The following is a 24,694-nucleotide window of genomic DNA, read 5'->3' as shown; positions in this document are numbered from 1 at the left end:
AGAAACTTCTGATGGTTTATATTTGAAGTTTAAGCATTTTGGTCGTCCTAACGACGAGGGACATGAATTTAATTATTTTCTTTTGACTTTATTTCGGCTGATTGAAGCATTTAAAAAAAGTTCTGATTCTATGTGGGCATCTATATTTGTATATCTATCTGAGCACTGAAAGTAGTGATATTTTAATAGCTTGCAGTTGTAGCACAATTATATAATATATAGCTAAACATAAACCTCTTAATGAAGTGAATACATTTGTGGACATAAATCATTAACCTATGAAAAGCTTGTTTTGAGATTCAAACTCCATTTATCTGATTTCTATGTAGCAAATTGTCATTTACCTTCTGCACACGACCACTTATAGCAACTAGTCGACTCTTTATTTGTCTCACGCGCTCAAGATTAAGCGTGCTTATTTGCGAAGTCAATTCATCAAGTGCTGGATATGCTTCATCCTCCAGTGTTTGAGTCTGACACAAATACAAATAGATCAATTTGCTAATGCTAAGCTGGTAACAAATTTAATCTGATACTTAAAAGAATAAAAGAAGGCACTTTCAAGTCCGACTCAACATTGAAGAAAAACCTAAAATTTGGATTTAAGTATTATGAGCTGTTGTGCATAGTATAGGTCAAAGAGACATTATTATCTTTACAATTTATTTTTTCAAGGTAAACTCTTAGCTTTGTTGCTTGTTATCTACTAATAAGGCTCAATGCAAATATTAGTTTGCAAAAAATGCATAAATAACCCCGGTGGGGACTTTTTGGAATAAGGAACTGGTCGAAGACTTCTGTAACAAGGGCCATTCCTGACCAGAGTGACCCCCCCCCCCCCCCCCCCCCCCTCCCCCTTTCTAGGTTACTAGAGGAAAAAGGTCTGACCCTGCATGAGAGTGAGTACTTAAATCTCAGTAACAGACTTTACCCTCTCATTATCCATAAAAAAGGGAACACAGAATATCAGATTTATAAATTGTAAGTAATGCTGATAATTAGCCAAAGTAACACGCTACGATTGAACAAAAGTTTAATGTAAACATTTCCTGCTAGATTTTGATTTCAATTAGTTTTCTGACACAGTAATGTAACGTCAAACCAAGGAGCATCTAGTAAGATCTTAGAAACTATATCATGGTCCGTTCCAACTTCCAACTAATGACCAACCAATATGCCACAGAGAAAGAACAACTAACCAAAAAACTTCATACCTCTGACTCAAGACACCTGCAAGCAGACTCAAGACAAACCTCAAGTGCTTTGAACTCAAAAGGTAATATCTTTGGACCACCACCTGCTGGTGACAGAACTGTTGCATTAGGATCATCCCTATTGAAATTTGAAGCAAGAGCAGCATGATTTTTATCCTGCAAATCACCTTCAAGTCGCTGCAGTAGCATACAAACAAGATACATAAATTTAAATATAATTCAGTACTCAAGATTTTTTAAACCATACCGCATTGATCGCACAAAAATGTCAATAATTCACTAATATACATGTCAACCAAAAATATTAAACATCAATACATACATATCTCTATAGTAATATACATATATATAACAAAGAGATCACACACATATGTTTATGCATAAATGCAACCTAAGGAACTAGATGACGGTAATCTGATATTATTCTATCAAAAGTTGTTTTCTGAATAAACCAAACCAAACCAAACATACCCAGTATATCCCGCTTAGAGCAGGGTCTGGGGATGGTAAAATGTACACTGACCATGCCCCTATTCTAAAAGAGTAGGGAGGCTGTTTTCGTGAAGACCCCCGGCTTAATGCAAAACAAAATATTGTGTGACATGTATCTAAATAATATCTTAGTCCGTGATTTTCCTTACATGGGACTCAGCTTTTTCATGAAATCCTCCATCATTGAAGGATCAGAGCCCTTCTTCAAACTCCAATCCATTGGCTATAAAATTCATTTCTTTGATTCTAATATAAAATTATACTATATGAAATAATATGCATGCATAAAAATTAAGACGGCAAAGTAATACAATACCAATGGAAAAGCATTACTAATTGTCCGAACTACGTATATGATGACTGTAATGGCATGAATAGTACTCCTTTTCGTTCTCAATGTCTCTTCACTTCCAGTTTCTTTGATTTAAAACTTCCCGTTGAGAAGCGCACCATGTCCTTAGTTCTTGTTATGACATCATTGGAGAAGCCTCATTTTCTTGGGACCGTGAATCGGAAAGTGCAATTCTCGCTGGTCCCAATTCCCACTAGTTGAATTATCATAAATCACTGCAAATGATTTCCATAAATCTCCATCGCAATGTGTACACTATTCCAATCTGAGTGACCATCCTCTTTATTAGACCCGAACTTATGAATTTATACTGCCTTCAAACATTGATGTATCACCGAGTACGTTGACATGGAAGAAAATTGATCACATCTCATACACATGGAGGGCTACTGGGTTCATCAATTAGGCTTTGTTACAAGACTGGCGAGGGAGAAAAGGGCCATATACCCGCATAGCGGAGAGGATTCGCAAAGGTTTCATGTTAATACATGTCACTATAATAGATAGAAAAGAAGATGGCTGTAAAAGTTGTTTTCTAAATGTTAATCATTAAACATATAGAATTGTTTGTAGCTTCCCAGGGATGCTTCATAGCATTGTCATAAACTAATGGGAAAATCTTGTGCAGAAACTAATGAGAAATTGTTTTGCCAACATTTAATTGGCAATATTGACTTATACAAGGGTCGAAAAATGTCTTGTGTTTGCTACGGGAAATCAGGCTACACATTAATACCAATATTAGGATACAGTTATAGTCAATGTCATAGACTCTATGAGCTTTTCATAAATAATATATTAAAAAATTCAATATTACATATTAGAATTATCATAATAGTAGTTGTGTACTCCCTGCAAATTTCTCGGTTTATAACTTACTAGCTAGAAAACAGGATCAACAACAGTCGCCTGATTAATTCTCAACTACTTGATGAACAATTTGACACTGATCCAAATAAGCACAAATTAATTCACAATAAATCCACACTACATCAAATAAGCACAAATTTAATTCACAATAAATCCACACTACATCACCCTAATTACTCGAAAATTAAGAATACAAAGTCAACGCCCAAACATGAACAAAAACAAGTCAATGAACCAAAGCTAAACACATGAAATCGAAAGCTCGGAACAGATATACCTCCAGAGGGGAATTTGACCGATCACTCGGCGTCGAAACACGGTCCTGCAAATCAATAACAAACTGTACAACCAACGGATTAGTAGAATTAATCATTAGAATCTCCGCAGCAGTGATAATCGCTTTAATATGCTCCAAATTCACCACAATCGCGCGCTCTCGTCCCAAAATCGTCGATGGATACGACAGCATCGGATCAAGCACCCTCAAATCACGCGCCGGCAGTCCCGTCCGGCGCATGATCGAGTGTTTCCCGACCTCCTCGACGTGGGACTTGCCGGACTCGGAGACGACGAGCCAGAGGCGAGTCCCGATGCCTTTGCGGCGCGCCGGCGCGGCGTGGACGGCGGCGCGGTTCAGATCTTCCGGCGGGTACACCATTGCTGAGCTAGGGTTTGTGAGATGAGATTATTTTTTATTGTTTTTTAATTATTTTTGCTCATATTTGAGAGAGATGGTGAGTACGTGTTCCCGCCATATTAGGATAGTACTATTAGGGGTCTTATTTTTCCCGTGAGGTTTGAAAGATCAACTCTTTACTATTTTTTAAGTATTTTTTACTGAATAAAGATTATTTCGTTTTTGTTTTCTTCTTATAGAGATTCGGTTGGGACGGCTTGGATTTATGTCAGTTTGGTATGAATACCTAACAATTTGGCTGCACTGGCTTTTTTTCACTAAAAATCATTGGTCATGTTAGGGAAGTTAGAGCTTTGGGCAAAATTAGAGATTTGGGGTGATTTAAATGTTTGAACATAAGAATATGCTAATATAAGTGTTTGGTAGTTAGTGTATTGAAATAGAGGTTTTGACCCAAAAAATTAATTTTGAAAAAACTAGTTTGAGGAGTTTTTTGGGTTAGAGTTTTAGTTTGTGTCAGAAAAAACTAATCAATCAGCTATAAACCAAACTGTTTTACGACAAACAGCTAATTCAATCTGCTAGTCAAAACATCTATTTTAATCCGCTAGTCAAAACATCTAATTTAATCCGCTAGTCAAAACATCAATTCAATCCGCTAACAGGTAACCACTAACAGCTAATCCCCAAACAGGGCCAATGTATGGCTTCTGATTAACCTCATAGTTCATGAATATTTCTTTTGTTGGTGTGTACATAAAAAGATAGTGACTATTAACGGTTTAAATTATAAACTTGTGTTTACTTGTATGTAGTGTGTTAAAAATTCTCGATTTACTGATTAACGATTTTACATCAATTTAGCACAAAATTATTTGTTATTCATTTTTAATAAATATTTTATTATTTCTAAATTGACAGATCAATCAATTAGTTCTAAGATTTTCAATTTTTACGATCAGTATTAAATCAAGAGAGGTGAATGAAGTAGACTTCTGCTCTTATTTAGGATCCATGTTATTTTATAGGGACAGGGAGTGAGATGTCCCGGTGTAGTCACTATTATTGTTCGAAAGTATTAATTGGTTTACAACATAATCATTAAGTAATTATCAAGCAAAAGCAAGTCGAAATTATGTGATACTTTAAGTTAAAATTTGGGGATATTTTATAAGAAAGGTTACTCTCGATAATATCGCACGTTTGATCTATTCTATGTTTTATAATAAATTATTACACATATTCTCTTTCTCTTTTTTATATTGTCTTTTAATAATAAAAGAACATTTTTATTAATAAAATATCAAATATATGGTTGAGATAAGATATATTATTGTAACTGAAGTTATTTAACTATGTTCTAAACTACAAAACATTAATTTTTTATATCATGTTTAAGACACGAACTGCTTTGAAAATTAAATTTAAGAAGTAAAGAGGAGCGCAACATATTTATAAAAAATTGGAACGATATCATGATTTCTAAAGTTAGAGATCATGATTTCTAAAATTGTTGATGTAGTTTGATTCAAGACGATGTGGTTTTAATTGCAAAATCAGTTGCATCGATACACAGATATTTTTAACTAATCATTGAAAATTGATAAAAATAAAATTATTAGTTCTAGACTATATTTTTGTTTTAAAGACATGTTAATTTTTCAGTGCCAAGTAATAATATGCCTGTATCTAATATCATTACAAATTATGTAATATATGTGTATCTAATATCATTACAAATTATAATAAAATATAAAGATCACACTAAATATCCAATCAAAACGATAATATATATAATAATCAAGTTTAATAACATGTAGAAATCATGTCAGAATTTTATGGTTTTAAAGTATACCAGTTGATGATAATTCTTATCTAAAATGTTAAAAACTTGTCATAAACAAAAAAATATAGAAATTTGAGAAATTCCTCTATATTGAAAAACCAACCTCGGTAATATTTTATTTTATTTTTAAAATAAACCTCGATCATACCTGAATATATTTCGCGAATCTCTATATAATTGCAGGGATTCAAATTATATATTATGATATCAATTTAATATATTTATAATTATTAAAAATAATAATAATAATACATTTTTATAATAGACAAATATTATAACCAACTCCATTAAAGTACAAAATTTTATAAAGCTAGCTATTATATTATATATAGATTAAATATAATTATTTTATTTAAATATAATTGCTACATTTATCTGTTATCTTATTTATTTTGTTTGGTAATTGATATTATTTATTAGTTGATATTTCAATTAGACGACTAAAAGTACCTCAACAGTGATGTTTAAACTGATATATAATAATAATTTTATAAAATTTGTTTTACTTTGTGCTTAGTACTTATAATATTATTTAAGTGTATCTTCCGAATTATATATTTTATATTATATTAAATTATTATAGATAAAAGATATTACATAATATAATCATGATATTAGATTATGTAAGTTTTCTTTAAACAAGTACATGTTTGACAAGTATATATTTTACGTTGTGATTTATTAAATTTTCAAATAAGAAAATATGTAATTAGAGTCGGGCGCGGATTTGGTAAGAATCAAGCGGACACGTGCTCCTCTAAAATTTTTTTAAACATTTTTTCAACATTTTAAATTTTACAAAATTATAAAATGAAATTGGTTCATGATTTTTTTTAGAGAACATCGTATGATTTAAATTTAATTAAGCGTGAAATTATTATTGTATTATCGTTTTTTAAGACAAGAAACGGGAAAAAGGAGATATACATACAATTTTGAACGTCTCCTACACACACAAAACACACAGTAGGTGTTGGAGAGAGAGAAAGAGAGAGACAGAGAGAGGGAGAGAGATGGACGCAGCGTTGGGATTGATGAGAAGAATACCACCGAAGCACATCGACACCGCACTCTCCGCTCTTCTCAGTTTGTTACCTCACCATTCCGCCGATCTTCTCTCCCAAGTCGATCAGCCTCTCCAGGTCCCTTCGCATTTCTATTAATTTTATTTCTCAATTCGAATCTACATCATTTAATTTTGATCAGCGATTCTTCAATTTTAGATTCTGTTTTGTAGTTTTCATTAGATTTAGCTTTTAATTCATTGCCTTTTACAGAACGTATCGATCTCTATTTTTGCCCGATTTATAAGTAGATTCTGTTGATTCCAACTATACGTGCTTGTTTCGATTCACACACTGTGTGATTTTGATTGTAGTCTATGTTCTGGTTTTCGATAGAATTTATCCAATTTTACTTATTCTGGAACACAGTGTTGTTTTGTTTTTTCGTTTTTAAAATAGATTGTGTGTTGATTTGTCTTATTGTAAGTTTAGAAGCTCGGAGTATTATTTTATATATATGAACTTTACATACATCGCCTAGTTACGTTTTTACCTTAAACAGAATAGACTGGTCTCAAGTTACTTCGATTTTGACGTAGTTAGTGTTTATTATTACTATAGCGTGCATAGAAGCATAAGTAGCATGTATATATATAATGCTCATGTCACATGAAGTTGTTTCAGATTTACGCTCCTCGAGTTAATTAGCTTATTTACTTTTAGGTTCAAATATGTGGTTTTAATGGACTTTTAGTGTGTAATTCACTGCCTGAGATAGTTGTTTTCCGATTAGGGAACAGAATGATCTTTAGTTCTTGACTTCTTTCAGATTTAGAAGTATATTACGTGTTAAATTATGTTGCAAGCATATATAGAAGCTCTGTATATTGAGGCATATATATATCAACTTCCTTTGCAACTAGTTCATATATGAATTTTTTGCTTGTGTGAGGTGTTTTCAGTTTATTTTTTTTCTTATTAGTCATTTCTTTCCTATTAGTAATCTTTTTTTTTTCTATCTCTGAATTATTCTGTTTCCTAATTTGGATATGGACTATGTATTCACATGAACTCTAATCATACATATCATTTTGTAGCCTATGTTTTCATTTCTATGTTTTGGAGTTGTATAATACCAGTGCTTGTCTTTGTAAGAGTAGTATGCTGATAGCTTAATGCCGTAATTTTTTTTTTTGATATAAGGCTGGATATAAGAATATCTAGGTTATAGGTGGAAAGCCTAGTTAAGAGGGGAAGATTTTATTTTTTAAAAAATACAGAGATTCTCAGGGATTTCAGTCGATGTACGGCATATGTAAACCACAGAGACGATTTTTTATTTTTTTCAAAACAAACTGTGAATTGTGAAATCTCAAAGTTAAACACCAATCTATATGTAGAAAAGCATATCACTCCTGACAAAGATCTAAAACCAATAGCGCCTCAGATTCCTTGGACTTGTACACCCAACTCTTATTTTACACTATCAGAAGATTTACAAATGTTTTTAAAAATCCCGTTATTCATCTCAAGCCACATATATGTCCCAATCCAAGTAAAAAGTTGATATTTGATGCATGACAACAAATAAAAAGGAGTGTTAATGGGATAGAACAATAAGAGGCTAGCCTTGAGTGGATTAAATGCCAAAAATTCATCACCAAGAATTACCTTTTCAAGGATTTCTCAATCATAGAAGAGAGGATTTTGGGTGAAACACTACCCACAACAATAAAGGGATATTGATTGCAATAATCAATGGAAGTTGGAAAAAAAGAAGAAGAAGAGATTACATCTCTTATTAGCTCTGGAAAAAACAGAATTGAACTGCATAATTTTGGTTAGATCTTGTTTTTTTTAAAGTTTGGGTGGTTCTGTTTATTTCGATTGGAACTGAAACAATTATGAATTATCAGATTAGGTGTTCGGCGAAAAAGAGATCGGTTGGAACTGAACCGACCGATATATATTATATGATACATACACATACACATACACATACACATACACATACACATACACATACACATACACATACACATACACATACACATACACATACACATACACATACACATACACATACACATACACATACACATACACATACACATACACATACACATACACATACACATACACATACACATACACATACACATACACATACACATACACATACACATACACATACACATACACATACACATACACATACACATACACATACACATACACATACACATACACATACACATACACATACACATACACATACACATACACATACACAGGTTCTGTGGAGTCCACATTTAAGTTGGAGTCTTGGGGTATCGCTCATAGTTTTTTAATTTAATCATAAATAATATCTTTGATTAACAAAATTAATATATAATTTATCATTATCAATTAATCATTAACATCCTTCCTTTGATAATCATTAAGATTATGTTCTGCTCATTAATAATATTGTAGAACATACTGTTTTGTGATTTACAAAAGTAATTGTTGTGCATGTTGATTATGTTGATTACGATGTAGAACCTAATCTTTAGGTTGTCGAATATTTAAAAATATTGTAGAATAAAAAGATTGAAATTAGAACCACTAGATTATATTTTGTCCAATTTTGAAAAATGTGGACTCCAAGACTCCACTTTAAATGTGGACTCTATATAACTTTACTCTCTCTCTCTCTCTCTCTATATATATATATATATATATATATATATGTATGTATGTATGTATATTGTATAATATATAATAAAAATATAACTCTTGTTATATTCCTTACAGTCATGTATTGGTACCCGTATCATTGTTCTGTCCACTGCATATGCTTTAGTGTATACGTTTTGCTCTTTATATGTTATACTGATGAGAGGATTAAGATTATAGATCGTCGGTATTTAAAAAAATGGTTTGTTGGGGAACAGAACCAAACAATTTGAAATCAAAAAGTTTGGATAGATATACTGGGCTGAAATAAATCAGTTGAGTTCAGTTTTAAAAAAAATCAACTACTTGGTTTTCTGTTTGTTTAGTTCGGTTTTGCAGCGCACCAACTTTTTTCTCAGCCCTGCTCCTTATATAGAACTAGAGTCCTATCACTAAGTTGACAAATTTTGATGAATACCCATAAAACCAATTTACTTTCGTTTCATATTTTTACTTGTCAATTATCATTTAGAAATATATGTCTTGGCTTATATCTTATTAATACATTTTAACAAAATTTAAGCAGGTGTTGAGCGATATTGAATGTGGGAGGGAGTTTATATTGTGCGAGTATAATAGAGATGCCGACTCTTACAGGTAATGTTAAATACTCGGGTCTTACAATTTGAAATTACTTTATGCTGTTACATGCAATCTTCATTAAGTAGTCATATTTGTGCTTGGCATGCACATAATTGATGTACATTATTGGGTTACCGGGACTAATAATTGTCCTTGTTTCCATGGATTTTGAGTTTACTTAGTAATGTCTCAGCATGCTTATCAATATTTCATTACGCAGTCCAAAATCCACACTCTTCCATTTCTGGATCTTTGAGATTTATTAAGATTCTTTTAGTTCTAAGTATCAAATTTATGTTTTTCTGTAGGTCACCCTGGTCAAATAAATACCATCCTCCATTGGAAGACGGGCCTTACCCATCATCAGAATTAAGAAAACTTGAAATTGAAGCAAATGACGTCTTTGCAGTTTATTGTGAACAGTGAGGTCCTTACTTACCTCGTCTTTAAATTGTTATATCACACGTGGAGTTATAATTTCATCTGTATAATATGTAACAGAACAATTAAATCAACTGAATATATAAATCTCTAAACATTTTGTGGTTTTAAGCATATATAGTTAATGGAATATACTGGCGTTTTTATTTTTCATATCCTGTAAAATTTATAACAAAGAGTTATGCAGATGTTTTAACAAATAAATTGTTAGGTATTATGAGGGCGGGATTTCTTCAGTATATATGTGGGAAGATGAAAATGAAGGATTTGTTGCTTGCTTCTTAATAAAGAAAGGTAAGGGTCTTAGCTAAATATCTGCAAGTAATGTTTCTAGTACCCGAACTGATATGCGATGCATATTGACAATGGAGATGGCTCGAAGTCCGGACATGGTAGAAGAGGTTATCTGCAAGAGGGCGCTTGGGATGCAATACATGTAGTTGAGGTACACATAATCAGGAGGCTAGAAGCTATTTTTGTGGAAACTGTATCTATGTGTTAATTATTTTTTCTCTGAATGCACCAAACCCATGCCATCAAAAATATAGTAAGTTGCCACCCTACTGGCTTTTTACTCGTTTCCTTTGCAATTGATGGATTTCTCTTTAGGTGGGGCCAGATGAAAACGGAACTGCCCATTATTGTTTGACTAGTACTGTTATGCTGTCTTTGACTACAAATAATGAGTCATCAGGCTCCTTCAATTTATCAGGATCAATCAGAAGACAGGTGAATGATTCTCTGTTTTATTCTTGCTATTATAGTTATATACCAATATTTTGTCATGGTAGATGGTATGTCCTCTTTCAGTTTTACGAGAGAAGTGTTACTTGATTATAGTATTCGTTATCCGCGATTTGAAAATTTCAGATTTCATGTGGAATATTATCTTGAGTCGTTTGAATATAGTATTGACTACTTCATGTTTCAACAAAAGAGAATTTGTAAACAGGATATTTAATTAGTTCACACCGTCATGATATATGATTCTAATCTTAGGATAATATATAGTACAGATAATAAATTACTCCCTCCGTGCCATGAGATAGTTTACGTTCACTGTTTGCACGCATTTTGAGGATCCTATAAAGTATATTTCCATAACTTGTTTTACAATTTTTTTTTTTTGAATAAAAGTTTAAACGTCAAACTTTTATTCACGGGGAATTTTTTTTTTAAAAAAAATTATAGAACTATATTTATAGGAGCCTCAAAATGTGTGTCAAAAAGTAACGTAAAGAACTTGCTGGGACAGAGGGAGTAGGAGTTTAGCTGTGAGAAGGAGTAAGGATAAACTAAGCTTTTTTTACTTGGAAAAAAAACAACGTATATAGATCAGAAGCTTCATTTCCATTTGTTTGTGAACTCTTTCTTGTATTTTGCTTGCATGTACATGATCTTTTTTTATTACTATATATTAGTCAATGCTGATGCTTGAACCAACTTGAGCCCGACTAAACCTTTGCTTTAACTTATATGCTATATCTTGCCATGTCTCACCTTTCTATGTTTGTTTTCATGTTTAAAAACTTCATCCTTTGGCTTGGGAGTTTAGAACGTCAGTTGTAATGATAATGCCTAAAGCTCTCCTAAAACAAAAACACACACCCTGATTTAGTTTGAGAGGAGGCCAAGAAAATCCAACACATAGCCAGACAGGTTGTTTGCGTCGACCTCAGATTTACTACTATGATATGATAATTATAAACCTTTTTTTAATTGTTATCTGTTTTCTTACATCATATATACATTGTAATTTTAGAATCAATTGATAACTTATAGAGTGCCATTTAGGTCGCTCAGTGTAAAATTATTATTAAAATATGCAACAAGTAGATGGAAATTGTGTTATGAAAGGTGTAGATGTAGTTTTATATGAACAAAGAATATTAAGCCGCAGCATGCATTTCTCTTGTCTCATCAAACATCTTCTTTTTTTCACTCATGTTCAATGAATTTTGAACTTTGGTTCCCATCTTCTAGATGAATATGGACCTTGCAGTTGCAGAAGGTCATCTGCAAAACATGGGAAAGATGATAGAAGAACTAGAAGGGAAGCTGAGGAATTCATTAGACCAGGTATAGTTTCGATGGCTTCCTTAATTCATTGAACAGTGAGTTATATATTAATTAAAAGGGCAATTGCAGGTTTATTTTGGGAAAACAAAAGAGATGGTTTGCACTTTACGACCGCCTGCTGAATTACTGCAAATGAGATTCCCCCATCATCGAGATGTGTGAGCTTTTTTTTGACATATGAAGTAGGATCATGTGTAGACCTGTTGTTTCTTGGTGATTTGCAAATTTAATGATGTGATGATGGGTTTTGGAATGCAATTATAATGTGTATTATTTTGGGATTCAAAAGACCCCGAATCATGGATTACCCCTCTAGAGTTGAGATTGAACTGCAGAACTGGTAAAATTTACTTTGTAGTTTGTAGATAGATATTCTTGCATGTGAATTAAGACTTCAGGAACATATTTTTTTTATCAGAATTCTTTTAAATAGTTAGAATTATATGATCAAAATATCTACTAATGTGCGGAGAAAACTAAACAACAAAAGAATAAAAATGAAGTGCAAATATATAGTAAAAATGAACTATTATGTCATGCTCTAAGCATGAATGATGTATATTTCTTTGAGAGTGAGTGCACAATTCAGCAATTATTTCTTTTACGTGATCCCCGAAATAACAAAGCTAAATATCTTTGTATTGTGATGGAATGATATTGCTCAAATAGACTTGTTAAATAGTCATCGATGGATAGGCATCTCCCAAATCATGGCGGATAGATAAAATAACTACCAGTAATGAATCATTGCGAAGTCACAATAAAACGGGGACATTAAATATCGAAGTCACCAGAAAAGGTTCATCGTTGGACCCCTGAAACTTTGACGACAGGTCTCGAGATTCGTCAAATCTCACAAGCAGTTTTGTTTGACGGGAGAACTTGTCCCTTTCGCGGGAAAATATGGCTTTTAAAAGCAAATCCAATAGGTTATCTAAACTTGCTATAAACTTACATTTAGGTAATGTATTAAAAATAAGCACTCCAACACTCTCCTAGTGGAGACTTAAATCACTAGCAACACCTCAAATCTCCTAGTCATTACCTATTTATAAGTAACCCCTAGCCATTACCTATTTAATATTATGAATAAAACAATAATCTCTCTCCTTCTTTCTTTGTGTTTTCCCTCCTTTTCCCATTCTCTCTCAAATTTATTATTAAAATAATACTAGGAGAACAAATTAATGAGATAGGTAACCTATTGGACTTGCTCTAACTCTTTTTTTTTTTTTTGTTTTTTTTTGGTCATAACTTCTTTACTCTTTGAGTACAGCTTGGGGATAGAATAGCCCGACACGAAAGTAGTCATTCACTCATTCCTCACAAAGCATATAAGTCACTCCGACTTTTTCACATACTAATTCAAGGAGTTACATTAATCTCCACATTTTCCTATATAGTGCCATATGAAGGAAATTCAGATCATGTTCTCAGCCTTTTCACTCACTCGGAGAAGCTAAATGTTACAACTATGAAAAGCGTAACCACCAGGTACAAGTTTCACTAAACGTCCAAAACTCTTTATCGACAACAAAATATAAACCAACACCAAACAATCTGAATTGCAGATTTGTTGCAGCTGAAACTGTTCAGGTTATCTAGGTATGAAGCTGCAACTTATGTTTGACCTCAACCCCCTTTTTTTCCTATTCTAGGCGAGTGGACAGAATCTGTTTAGATGAACATCAGAGATAAAACAACTTCAACAACTCAAAAAAAGTTTTAAAGGATCACCACGGGCAAAAGTCATATGCATTGTTATCACACACAGCAAACCCATACGTTTTGACGAATTCCAAAACGAACTTTGATACTAGTAAATTTATATGTATGGTGACAGAAACAACATAGCTCAAGACTCAAGTTCTTAACTAAGGTTTAGTGCTGGTAGGTTCCTCTTCATCATTGGGCTCAGCTTTGCCAGTAGCAGGTGCTTCATCATCCTTGATTTCTTCCTCGGTGTCACTACCATCATCCCCTGTATCATGCATATCGACATTACGCAACAGGAATGAACTGAGATGTGTTTTATCAATTACAAACGAAATTAGTATAATACTTGCCTTCATTATCATCATCAAGAGCATTGCCATGATCTTCTCCACTGCCACCCAATTTAAGACCCTGTGATATACAAAATAAAACATCCAACATCAGTTTCACACATTTTATTACCAACTGAAACCATTTTAATCTGTACCAGACATACTCACCGAGAAGTTAAAGTCATCGAGATTTATATTACTTTCATCTAACAACCAGCAGACATGTCAGTACGTTCTATAAGTTAATAACCTGTAAAAATAAAACTATCGACTAAGCAACCTAAAACACACCTTCCTCATCCTGCTCATCTTCATCAACCCATTTATTCCAATCAACTTTTAGGAATGCCGGAGGTTTCCCCTCCTTCTTTAGTAGTCTGCTCCACCATTTGCTTTCAACTTTCTTTAAAATGTAAACGAAATTTCTCGAGTTAGTACTTGCCATGCTCTCCTGAAATAGACATTTAAAATTTAACAAACTCATCAATCACCATATAGATGCGAAGAAAGCTCATCTGCAAACTATCAGCACATACATCTACATCAACTTTGTCATAAAGATCAATGTCTACTTCATAGAGCAAATTATCTGGCCCACTTGTTGCAGAGAAGTATAATCTTCCCTCCGGCTCCAGCTTTGTATTCACATCCTCAGCATCAGGTAATTCAATGGTGATGTAAAGGACATCAGACCTCTGTGCCCACTTTATAGTAGGATGTCGACTGAGCAGAGAGCAAACAAGAAGACATGAGTCGTTATATAATACAGTATTATTTTAAACATATGTTATATTGCAGTCCAGTATTGTTCTAGATATGTTATATTCTACTTCTCTGTAATCGCCTCATCACGAGATTAGGTAGCCACACATCACCATTGATGCGAAATGGAGGCATGTTGTTGGATAACCCACAAAAATAATAGAACCAACCTCACACTTTTCACTTTCAGAAATCCCCTGTTAAGAGACAGATATACTTTCTCCATGTACACTTTCACACAGATCAGGGACTGGGGACAAGCGTGGTTAGGACCCTCTTAACCAAAAGAATATAGAGGAACTTATCCCAGGGAACCAATGACTATGTCCTAGTCATATCAAGTACACATCGAAAAGAACTCGAGCAACGAGTTGGGAGCAATTCCAAACTACATTCGTTTAACCACATATAGCCACTACACTCATTTAACCAAATATATCCGTACATCGGTCCCCAGTTACGCGAATATAAATAAAATGTTACTCAATCAGAAGGTACGTTTTGAGTCTGCACTTAATGCAGTAATCCCCTATAAATATCATTAGTTTTTCTTAAACTCTAATTTAGAATTCCAAAATGCTTCTCGGATTGTAACACACTACATAATATATTGGAGACCGAACAAATTGCAACCTAACAAATTGTAACAGACCACAAAACAGATTAGAGACCGAACAAAATACGGCAAACTATCACCGCATCCAACCTCATAAGGAACTCAGAGATCCACTCTATTCTCAAATACTTAATCAAATTTACGCGAACATTCTACTTAAATTCATAAATAATCTTCTTCGATAACAGGCCACCGAGACCTATGCTTCATCTACTTCTCTACTGTCTTTCCGCATTTCGCATCACACAAACTCAAAACCATATCAATACAAAACACGATATCACACCATCGATACAACATTTCAAATACTTAACATATTAAAATAATTAATTCCTTCGGTAATTACAAGTGTAAACACACAAAAAACATAATGAAATTAAATTGAACACAATTAGTCTGAAACATCTAGGGTTCATATTTGCAATTCAAATACATATATATTACTTCAAAGCACAGTTGGACCTTATAAATTAAAACTCGATAAACTTATAATCTCGATCAATTAATATACATACAACTCAAATGACATATACATACAGAATAGATACAGAATCATTGAATCATTGTTGAAGAAGAGAGAAGAACATACGTCATTTTTCGTGATTGAAAACAAGCTTCGCGAATGCGCTGTCGTTTTGATGATTTTCTCTGCAGTTTAAGTGGCTATGGCTATTTATATTTGTGCTCTCGAGTTGTGTACTGTATAGACTGATGGAGAAAGTTCTAGAACCTGTGTTTGAGCGCCTAGCTTTATTACGAAAATATATTTCTTTTTTTTGTTTTTGTAATTAGCTTATACTGTACAATTGATGCACAGTAATTTTCCCTTTTTACTTTGGCGATATAATTAAAAACTCGACTTCTTGTAAATTTTAGATTTCATTAAAACCAGAAAATTAAAATTATGTTTTCTGAATTTAAATATAATTAAATAATTACAAAAATATTTGATGTAATCTGTTAAATATATCGACTTATATTCTTTTTGTTTCTCTTGTTTTATTTTCAGGATTCTTGGAAGAAGGCCGGTTTTCTTTTCGGACATTAAAGTTTTATTGTCTAAATTTCCCCGGTCATCTTGCATGTCCGACGGTTAGATAATAAGCTTTCTTGAATGAAAGAATTATCACGGTGAATTGCCGATTCTCGTTGAGATTTATTCTCATTTTCAAAAAAAAAAAAAAAAAAAATAATTACAAAAATATAATAATTAGTTGCAACAATATTGTAGTAAATTTTACATTTAATTAATAAATGCATTACTATATAATATAAATCATTTAAATATTTTCTATACCTATCCGTATTTCAAAAATAAAAAATCAAATATTCACAAAATTCTCTAAATAATCCAAACCGTAGATTTGTTAGGACCACAACCATCAACCCTCGTTAACCTACCTTTCCTAAAAGGTGCGCGGAACTTGCAGGTTTTAGAGAAAAACAATTGTGTTATAAATCATTTATATGTTGTTAAATTAGCATCCCACTAGTATTCTAATTACTAGTCCGATTCTTAATCAAATTTTGTTAAACCAAAACTATTATCTTTAATATAATTCAAATTTATCATTACTACTATTTTTTTTATTATTGTCATTATTTTATTATCATTGTTACAATAATTAATTATCCTTATCATTAGTATTCTTTTATTTTTATTACTATTATTATTATTATTATTATTATTATTATTATTATTATTAATCCTAATCATGTAATTACGATGACGTCGAAGATAGCCGCCTCTCCCTACTGCTATATAAACATACACATGCTAGGTTTTCCTCCGACTCATAATTGAATTGCTTGTCCCAGTATACTTGGACCCTTCGATCCTTATCAGATACATGCCGTCAATGAGTTTGAAAAGACAGAGATCAACAGGCGTTGAAGCCTGGATGCAACACACACCATTGGGTTTTAGATTCCGCCCCTCAGATCTAGAGGCTTTCGCTTACTTATTCAGCAAGATCTACGGAAAGCACTTGGAAAAAATACCATTAGAGTTAGTTCAAGAGTTTGACGTTTACGTCTCTGAACCATCCAAGCTCCCTCGCAACGAAGAAGATGAGTTTGCGTATTACTTTACAGAGCGGAGTCCACTGAGTAAGAACAAGATTAATAGGTACACGAGAGACGGGAGAGGATACTGGAGAATTAGTGGCACGACTTGGAAAACGAAGGCCGGGAAGAAGAACACGTTGGTTTATTATATTAGATCGAGAGACGAGAGAGGTAAAGGTCAGAAAACGAATTGGATCATGCACGAATATGTTTTAGCTCCAAGATCTTCCGCGAGCAGGAGATTTGTGTTGTGTAGAATTTATAATAGAAAAGAACACGAAGAGAAAGAGGTTTTTGATATGAGTTCAGAATATCAAGCTTCTGATAATGAACTGGATTGGTCGGGCCTGCTGCGAATGCTGGGTGAATCACATTCTGTTGCAGAAGAAGGGGATTTATTTTGCGAGATGGAGGCTTTACTAAATTCTCCAACAGATGATCCATCGGATACTGATGCTAGTCATGTTAACAAGGTTCGACAGAATTTAACTCGGAATCTTACCAAACAAATGGATTGGATGAGCAATAGCAGCAGAGTGGAAGTGAATGAGGAGAATGATATAGACTTGACTCTTAAGCTGGCGACTATGATACAATGAGAAAACAAGATTCTGTTTGTTTTCGTTCTGGTATTGGAGGAAACTATAAACTCTTTTTCTTTATTCTTTAGTCGAGTATAATAGTTTATGATTCTAATTCTATATACTTTGTGTAATTTATAGATCAAAGGATATTCTTATATAGAGATTCATTATATATTTTATGATTCTAGTTTTATTTATTTTGTGTCATAGTTTCAAAGATATTCTTGTCCAACGTGCAGGTTATTAGTAGAAATCAACAATTCATTTACATGTTTTATTGACTAAAGATGACCTAAATATTAATTAAGTTACATTATGCACATGCTCATTTCCATGCAACAAAACATGCATTGTCAAATTCGACCGACTATAATCGACTAGTACCGATTAAAATTGACCGATTTTTGATTCGATTAAAAACCTTACTTCGCGGTTTTAATCGGCTTGTAGAAAGATATGCACATGTCTTTTTCGCTACAACAAAACGTCGATTATTAAATTCGACTGATCTGAGAACTTTATTTTACGGCTTTATCTGGCTTGTAAAAAGTTAGTTAAATCCCTGGCAAACCGTCCTCTGCTGAAAATGTTGTTTCATTACTGGACTCTGTCTGGTTTAGTGGAGGAAGAAGTTCTGCCGCAGAAGTGTTTTCATGCCACCAAACTACATTACTTCAGCTTATGCTATTGTATTATTACTGATGTACTTACTAGGTTCCCGTAACTCTGGTGGTCGTAGGTTTTGTGTCTTCTCCTCCGACAATTCTTGCCAAGCCAAAGTCAGAAATCTTAGGTCTCATCTCGGCGTCTAGTAAAATGTTGCTTGTTTTCATATATCTATGAATGATTCTCAATCTAGAATTTTGACGAAGATAGAGAAGCCCTCGAGCTACTCCTATTATGATGTCAGATCTTGTTGCAATTCAACAGCATACTTAGCTTTGAATCTAGCAAGGTTTTTGCCATCTCAAATTTCAGTATATTAATTTCACTCATGAAAGAAAAGTCCCATAAATATAAAGTTCAGGACTTGTGGCTAACCAAATAGGAAAGCATCTAAACTTTTGTTTGGCATGTACTCATTAAGAAAATCTTTTAAGTACCCCAAAATGTTTTCACGTTCTCAAAAGTTCCCTGAATCTCTTTTTTTAGGCAGAAGCTGAATTGGGTAGATTTGTAGGCCGAGACTTCAGCTTCAGCCATGCGGCCCTGATGGTTTTGTGCTCTTTATCTTGTTTAACAAATTTATTTTTTTTACAATTTGTATTTGAATCAATTTTGTACTTTTAATTTATAATTGTGAATAATTAGTACTCTGGTTGAATAATGATAAAAAATTTGATTTGGATATATAAATATAACATGCATGTGCACGAATGTAATTTGATAATTCATAATTTGTTATATATGTTTATATTAATAATATATTTTAAAATTCATAATAATCCATTATTAGTAACATCTATTCAATCAAAAGAACAAAAACTAAAAATGAGTCGTTTTTGGGTCAAAAATATTATAACAACATGCTCATGATTTTAAGGTCTAGTCATTCAATTATTTTTTTTGCCGATAGCATGCATGATATTAAAAAATTAGCTTACTCTCTTTGATATTTTTTCATCAGCTTACTCTCTTTGATATTTTTTCATCAGCTTATTCTCGTTTTGATATCAAAATATAGTAGTATCTCTTATTTATCTCCTTGTTGGACTGAGTGAAAAACATATAACTGTTTAGTCAAAAAACACCGAGTTTTTTGATGAAATTTGTAAAGGGTTTGTCCGTGTGCCCGTGGTCGCTTTTATTCAAAATATAAATTTGAGTTCACTGATAAACAAAAGCGACCGCGTTCGGTCGCTTTTATTGACGGTCGCTTTTGTTTGGTGACTTTTACAAAGGGTCGTTTTTGTTTGGTCGCTTTTAAATATAAAAGCGACCAACTACGGTCGCTTTTAACTATTATGTGTTTGAGCGGGAAATTTCCCGCGCCCGAAAAGTAAAAGATATAAAAACAAAAGCGACCGTTTATAGTCGGTCGCTTTTGTTACGAATGATTATTTGATTATTTTTATATAAAAAAAGTTCTCTGAAGAAATAAAACAAATATTTATTTGTATTTTTATAATAAATAAGACAGTTAAATAATTGCTTTTAAATGACGAGTCTTGTTACAAATGATATTTCTTTTGTTTTTCCACCATTCAATCATAAATATGTTAATATGACTTAATTTCAATGATGCGAAGATATAAAAAATAATGCCTTATTCATGTCTTCTTATAATTGTCAAGATAGTTAAACAATTACTTTTAGCTAGTCATGTCACGATTGAATGATTATTTTAATTTTTCTGAAATTATTTTTTCATGCAACAACCTAATTTTTGTGAGATGAAAAAACAACAACAATGTGCTTTTGTATTAATTAAAACGGCTAAAGTACTATTTAAAGCATGTCTAATGGGGTTGATAAAATTACACATGTAAGATATTATGTAAAATTTTCTCAACTTGTAACACATTTTGTTTGTTTCGATGGTATTGACTATATTGATTGGTTATATTTTAAATATAACATATTTTTATTATTTCAAATTGTTATAAATATGATATATTATTTTAATATTCTAATTGATGATTTGACATTTATTACAGGTGTGGCTATTCAACAAATATAGTTATCCAAAGAATCTTAGCTAAAATTATAAATAAGGGGGAATATGGTTGAAGTGTCATATTTTCATGGGATTATCAATATTTTTTATTTTGATATATCAAATCATTTTTTAGTTAAATGTTTTTTGATGGTTGGAGTTGCTGCTAGAGATCTCCAATAAGGTTGATTATAATTGTTGGCTAAAAACACATCCAAGACATCAATTTTTATTTATTTTTGTTTTGACGGTACTAATTATTTATTAAATATAATATGATATTATCATTTTAAGTTGTTATAAATAAAATGTGTTGTTTTAATATGAGTGATCAATGACATGATATTTATTACAGATATGTAACCGTTCCACGAATCTAGCCATGCATAGGGGCTTGCTTAAAATTATAGACAAAAGGGTGTATGACTAGGGTGTGAAATTTTGACAATATTATCTATATATATATTTTTTATTTTTAATATGTCAATGTATTTTTAAACCAGGGGCTTTACAAGGTTGGAGTTGCTTTTCCGACTTAAAATATTGCTCCCTCGGTCCAAGTAGGGCGGGACTCGACACATATCTTAATGTTCCTTTAAATTATATATAGTTCTATAAATTATATATTATTACTTTTCTTCTAATTAAAAATTCAACATTTAAATTTTACTAAAAAAAGAAAAATTAAAAATAAATTACATAAGTAGATTTTATATTCATCTTAAAATGCGCGCAAACATTGGACTCTAGGAGGGGGAGGTACTTTTAAATAACTACTTTTGTTCCGAATAATCATTTGAAATGTTAGCGGCTAAAACATTTAAAATATTTAACCCATATATAATCCTAAATAACTTTTTTAGTTTTTGGTATAATATATTATATTCTTGACTGTATTTTAGGTAATCACATTCTTTCTTCATATCAAAATCATCTTTTATTAGTTTTAAAATTTGAAAATTCTATTTGAGTTTTAAAAATAAAAGTTGCTTGATTATGTATAAATTTTTTATCAGAATTTAAAGCTTTTAATATAATATATATAATATATAAGAGTTAAGTTCAACGGAGATCATATTTTTTTCGGAGACCCGGAGACCACATATGTTCTGCAAGTAAAATATTTCATAAAAACATTGCAAAACGTATAGTTTTGCAAATCATGTTCTATGAAATCATTATTTCATTTAAAATCTTAAATATCATATAAGTTTTACATGTGGAACATTACAAAATGTTTTGTTCTATGAAATATATTTAGTTTGCAGAACATTTGTTAAACTTATAAAACATACATTATCTACTTATTAAACATAAATGATCTTCAACAATTTTAATGAATACATGATATTTGTAGAACATATTTTACAAAATAATTTATTTTATAGTGTTTTGATTGCAGAATATACGTGGTCTCCGAGGTCTTCGATGAAATAGCGGTCTCCATAGAACTTTCCTCCAATATATAATTCGATAAAGAAGGTAAAGGAGAAGGTAAAAAAAAATAGGCGGTCATCTTCCCTCCAGATGAAAATAGGTGCCATTTCCCCCTTTTACCAGTCTCTCTCTTTGAACTCACTCTCGCTCATTCACTCTCTCACTCTCTTAATTCCGAGTTCTCTCTTCAGCCCTGTATTTTATGTGTATTGTTGAATTTAGGATATCATCCTTTAATTTTAGATATATATTGCTAATTTGGGGGTTTCCAGGTGATTTAGGGTTTGATGTTTCGACTTCGATTCACGGTGACTTCATCATGTCCAACTCTATTCCTGCTTTCAATCGGTTATTTTAGGTATGTTTTTTCCTCATAATCTTTGTTGCTTGATATTGTTTGGTTTTTTATTTTGTTTTGTGACACACTGGTATTATCAGTGGTTAGGTTATAATCAGGACAGAACTAGTATTAGACAAGTTTAGTGATAACGCTATCAAATTTCATAGTTAACTGAAGTCTTGAATTCTGTAGAACCCATATATGGAGAGCTCAGGGTAAAAATATGGATTATACTCTCAGATATATATTTACAAGGCACCTACAATGCCCCCCCCCCCCCCAAACCAGGTTTACCTTAGATCAATAATTTGACTTATGTTACATTTACCATGTCCCCTTTGATGTCTTGCTGTAGTGATATTATCTTATAACTGATTTTTTTTCAGTTGTGAGCATCGTGTTATATCGTGTTGAATGCAAGCATTTTGATAGAGACAAATTCCCTGATTTTATTTGGTTTTATGACAAACCAAGCCCAGGTAACCCAGGCCTCATCTCAGTCTCTTTAAGGTTGTTTTTCTCATTATCATTTGAAACATCAGTTGAGGAGAGCTTATTAGGAGCTGCATCCAGTTCTGATAAACCTATGTAATCATGTTCTTTTAGTGCAGACATCAAAGTAGTAGTTGTACAAAATGAACAGCAGTGAATAACACAAGTGAATAAAATGAATAGCAGTGAAGAAACTTATGTAATCATGTTCTTTTATGTGTGTGTGTGTGTGTGTGTATATGCCCACACATCGTGTGACATTGTGCTTGTTACTTCAAAGTCTGGAATAAAATTCTAGCGGGCAACCAAAAATGAAAATTTGTTTATTTTTCTCTGTTTTTCAAGTTCAATTTCAGATTCATGAAGTAGGCTGAACTCAACCAAGGTGTGTGGCTGCAATGAGTGTTGCCAAAAGAGTAAGCGAAGAGATGGAAACTGAACTTGGTGATCTAGTTGGTTATGTGCAATTCGTTTCGAGGATGTGACTGGGCCAAACACTGTAATAAAGGTAAACATTAGTTTTGTAAATGCAGCTCTATTTCAACATGTCTGATTTATTCACTTGCAGTTTTTAAAAATGAGAATGTGTATGTTACCTCTCCTGTCTTGAGGGAGATTTTTATTTCTCAAATCTGCTGCAAATATGTGGCAGTATATTGTGTAATTGACTAATCAGTCCTGACTGCTTTGTAGAATTGCTTAAATTTAGTTCTTGAAGTTGTCTTGCTATGTTACTTACACTATTATACTTTTGACCAGTATATGACTGAAGGTGTGCTTTTGCGTGAGACACTGAAAGATGATGATCTTGACAAATATCGGTATGAAGTTGGACTACTCTCTTGTACAGATTATCGTTCTGTTTTTAGTATGTAGTTACAGTGTGCATGGAAATTAACTGTTTTATGGAACTGCAGTGTCGTAATGGATGAAGTTCACTTAGATGTACTCCCCTATCTTGCGTAAATATCCTAGTTTTACTTTTATATTTTCTTGGTCTCTGAATCCCTTTGCTATGTATCGAATGCTTTATTTATTTTTGTTCTGAACGCTTAATATTGTATTACATGTTTTTGAGTTGGATACTCTAGTTCATGTGATTATCAGATTCTGGAAGAAGACCTTTTAAAATACTAGAAGAGTGATGATCAAACATCAGGTTCTGAAGTGCAAAGGCCTTGTACAGTGGATGTGCATATCATTTGAGGCTGTGTGCCATAATGTGTACTGGGACGTTTTTTTGGCCAATGATAACTAGTTTCTGAATTATCTAGGGGACTTGTAGTTCTTTTTATGATATCGATGTAATCGTAATGTCCGAATAGCTTAACTTTTGTGGTTTGTAATAAATGTTTGTGTTGAAAGTTATGTGTATTTTAAGTTTAAGATTTCATAAATTCTTCTGATATGATTATTACTAGTAAATAGGAGATCCCAACAAAAATAATCTGCAGGGT

General features: G+C 32.4%; 4 protein-coding genes and 1 long non-coding RNA gene across 7 annotated transcripts in view; 3 read left to right on the top strand and 2 right to left on the bottom strand.

Annotated features, from left to right (window-relative positions):
• LOC108225070 (magnesium transporter MRS2-F-like) overlaps positions 1-3,730 on the bottom strand; it is a 5,128-nt gene extending 1,398 nt beyond the window's left edge. The window contains exons 1-3 of the mRNA XM_017399880.2: positions 3,206-3,730; positions 1,215-1,391; positions 345-473 (exon numbers count right to left, since the gene is read on the bottom strand). Coding sequence (XP_017255369.1) covers positions 345-473; positions 1,215-1,391; positions 3,206-3,586 — 687 coding nt within the window. The 5' untranslated portion in view covers positions 3,587-3,730. The remainder of the gene's footprint in view (positions 1-344; positions 474-1,214; positions 1,392-3,205) is intronic.
• A 2,607-nt stretch (positions 3,731-6,337) lies between these two features.
• Positions 6,338-12,649, top strand: LOC108225063 (probable F-actin-capping protein subunit beta). Its single transcript, XM_017399873.2, has 8 exons — positions 6,338-6,553; positions 9,660-9,730; positions 10,024-10,137; positions 10,368-10,450; positions 10,528-10,601; positions 10,766-10,885; positions 12,140-12,235; positions 12,305-12,649. The coding sequence occupies exons 1-8, from the start codon at positions 6,425-6,427 to the stop codon at positions 12,395-12,397; spliced, it is 780 nt and encodes a 259-aa protein (XP_017255362.1). The 5' UTR covers positions 6,338-6,424; the 3' UTR covers positions 12,398-12,649.
• Positions 12,650-13,930: 1,281 nt separating this feature from the next.
• Positions 13,931-16,391, bottom strand: LOC108225378 (co-chaperone protein p23-1). Its single transcript, XM_017400223.2, has 6 exons — positions 16,251-16,391; positions 14,820-15,006; positions 14,575-14,734; positions 14,452-14,489; positions 14,302-14,362; positions 13,931-14,216 (listed from the first exon to the last, which is right to left on the bottom strand). Exons 1-6 carry the CDS (start codon positions 16,253-16,255, stop codon positions 14,110-14,112), a joined length of 558 nt encoding a protein of 185 aa, XP_017255712.1. The 5' UTR covers positions 16,256-16,391; the 3' UTR covers positions 13,931-14,109.
• A 1,120-nt stretch (positions 16,392-17,511) lies between these two features.
• Positions 17,512-18,327, top strand: LOC108226357 (NAC domain-containing protein 19). Its single transcript, XM_017401300.1, has one exon. It carries the CDS (start codon positions 17,512-17,514, stop codon positions 18,325-18,327), a length of 816 nt encoding a protein of 271 aa, XP_017256789.1.
• Positions 18,328-22,455: 4,128 nt separating this feature from the next.
• Positions 22,456-24,623, top strand: LOC108225450 (uncharacterized). Of its 3 annotated transcripts, XR_001807602.2 has the most exons (5): positions 22,456-22,505; positions 22,678-22,763; positions 23,132-23,224; positions 23,583-23,745; positions 23,997-24,623. It is a non-coding gene; the product is annotated as an uncharacterized LOC108225450 (long non-coding RNA). The 3 variants fall into 3 exon arrangements; XR_001807603.2 differs by lacking the exon at positions 22,456-22,505 and having other exon boundaries at positions 22,512-22,763; positions 23,594-23,745; XR_010284123.1 differs by lacking the exon at positions 22,456-22,505 and having other exon boundaries at positions 22,512-22,763.
• Positions 24,624-24,694: the final 71 nt, after the last annotated feature.

Source organism: Daucus carota, chromosome 6, assembly GCF_001625215.2.
Source record: "Daucus carota subsp. sativus chromosome 6, DH1 v3.0, whole genome shotgun sequence".
In the NCBI taxonomy this organism is placed as follows: Eukaryota; Viridiplantae; Streptophyta; class Magnoliopsida; order Apiales; family Apiaceae; genus Daucus; species Daucus carota.
Note: the sequence above shows the minus strand (reverse complement) of the source record. Positions and strands in the feature narration are given on the sequence as shown.

What these genes read in the sequence shown, in the direction of transcription:
- LOC108225063 (XM_017399873.2), top strand. Translation starts at nt 6,425, where the DNA reads ATGGACGCAGCGTTGGGATTGATGAGAAGAATACCACCGAAGCACATC. An exon ending in AAGTCGATCAGCCTCTCCAG is followed by an intron (nt 6,554 to 9,659) that starts GTCCCTTCGCAT and finishes AAATTTAAGCAG; the next exon opens with GTGTTGAGCGATATTGAATG. An exon ending in ATGCAATACATGTAGTTGAG is followed by an intron (nt 10,602 to 10,765) that starts GTACACATAATC and finishes ATTTCTCTTTAG; the next exon opens with GTGGGGCCAGATGAAAACGG.
- LOC108225378 (XM_017400223.2), bottom strand. An exon ending in AGATGAGCAGGATGAGGAAG is followed by an intron (nt 14,490 to 14,574) that starts GTGTGTTTTAGG and finishes GCTGGTTGTTAG; the next exon opens with ATGAAAGTAATATAAATCTC. An exon ending in TCGATGACTTTAACTTCTCG is followed by an intron (nt 14,363 to 14,451) that starts GTGAGTATGTCT and finishes TGTATATCACAG; the next exon opens with GGTCTTAAATTGGGTGGCAG.
- LOC108226357 (XM_017401300.1), top strand. Translation starts at nt 17,512, where the DNA reads ATGCCGTCAATGAGTTTGAAAAGACAGAGATCAACAGGCGTTGAAGCC.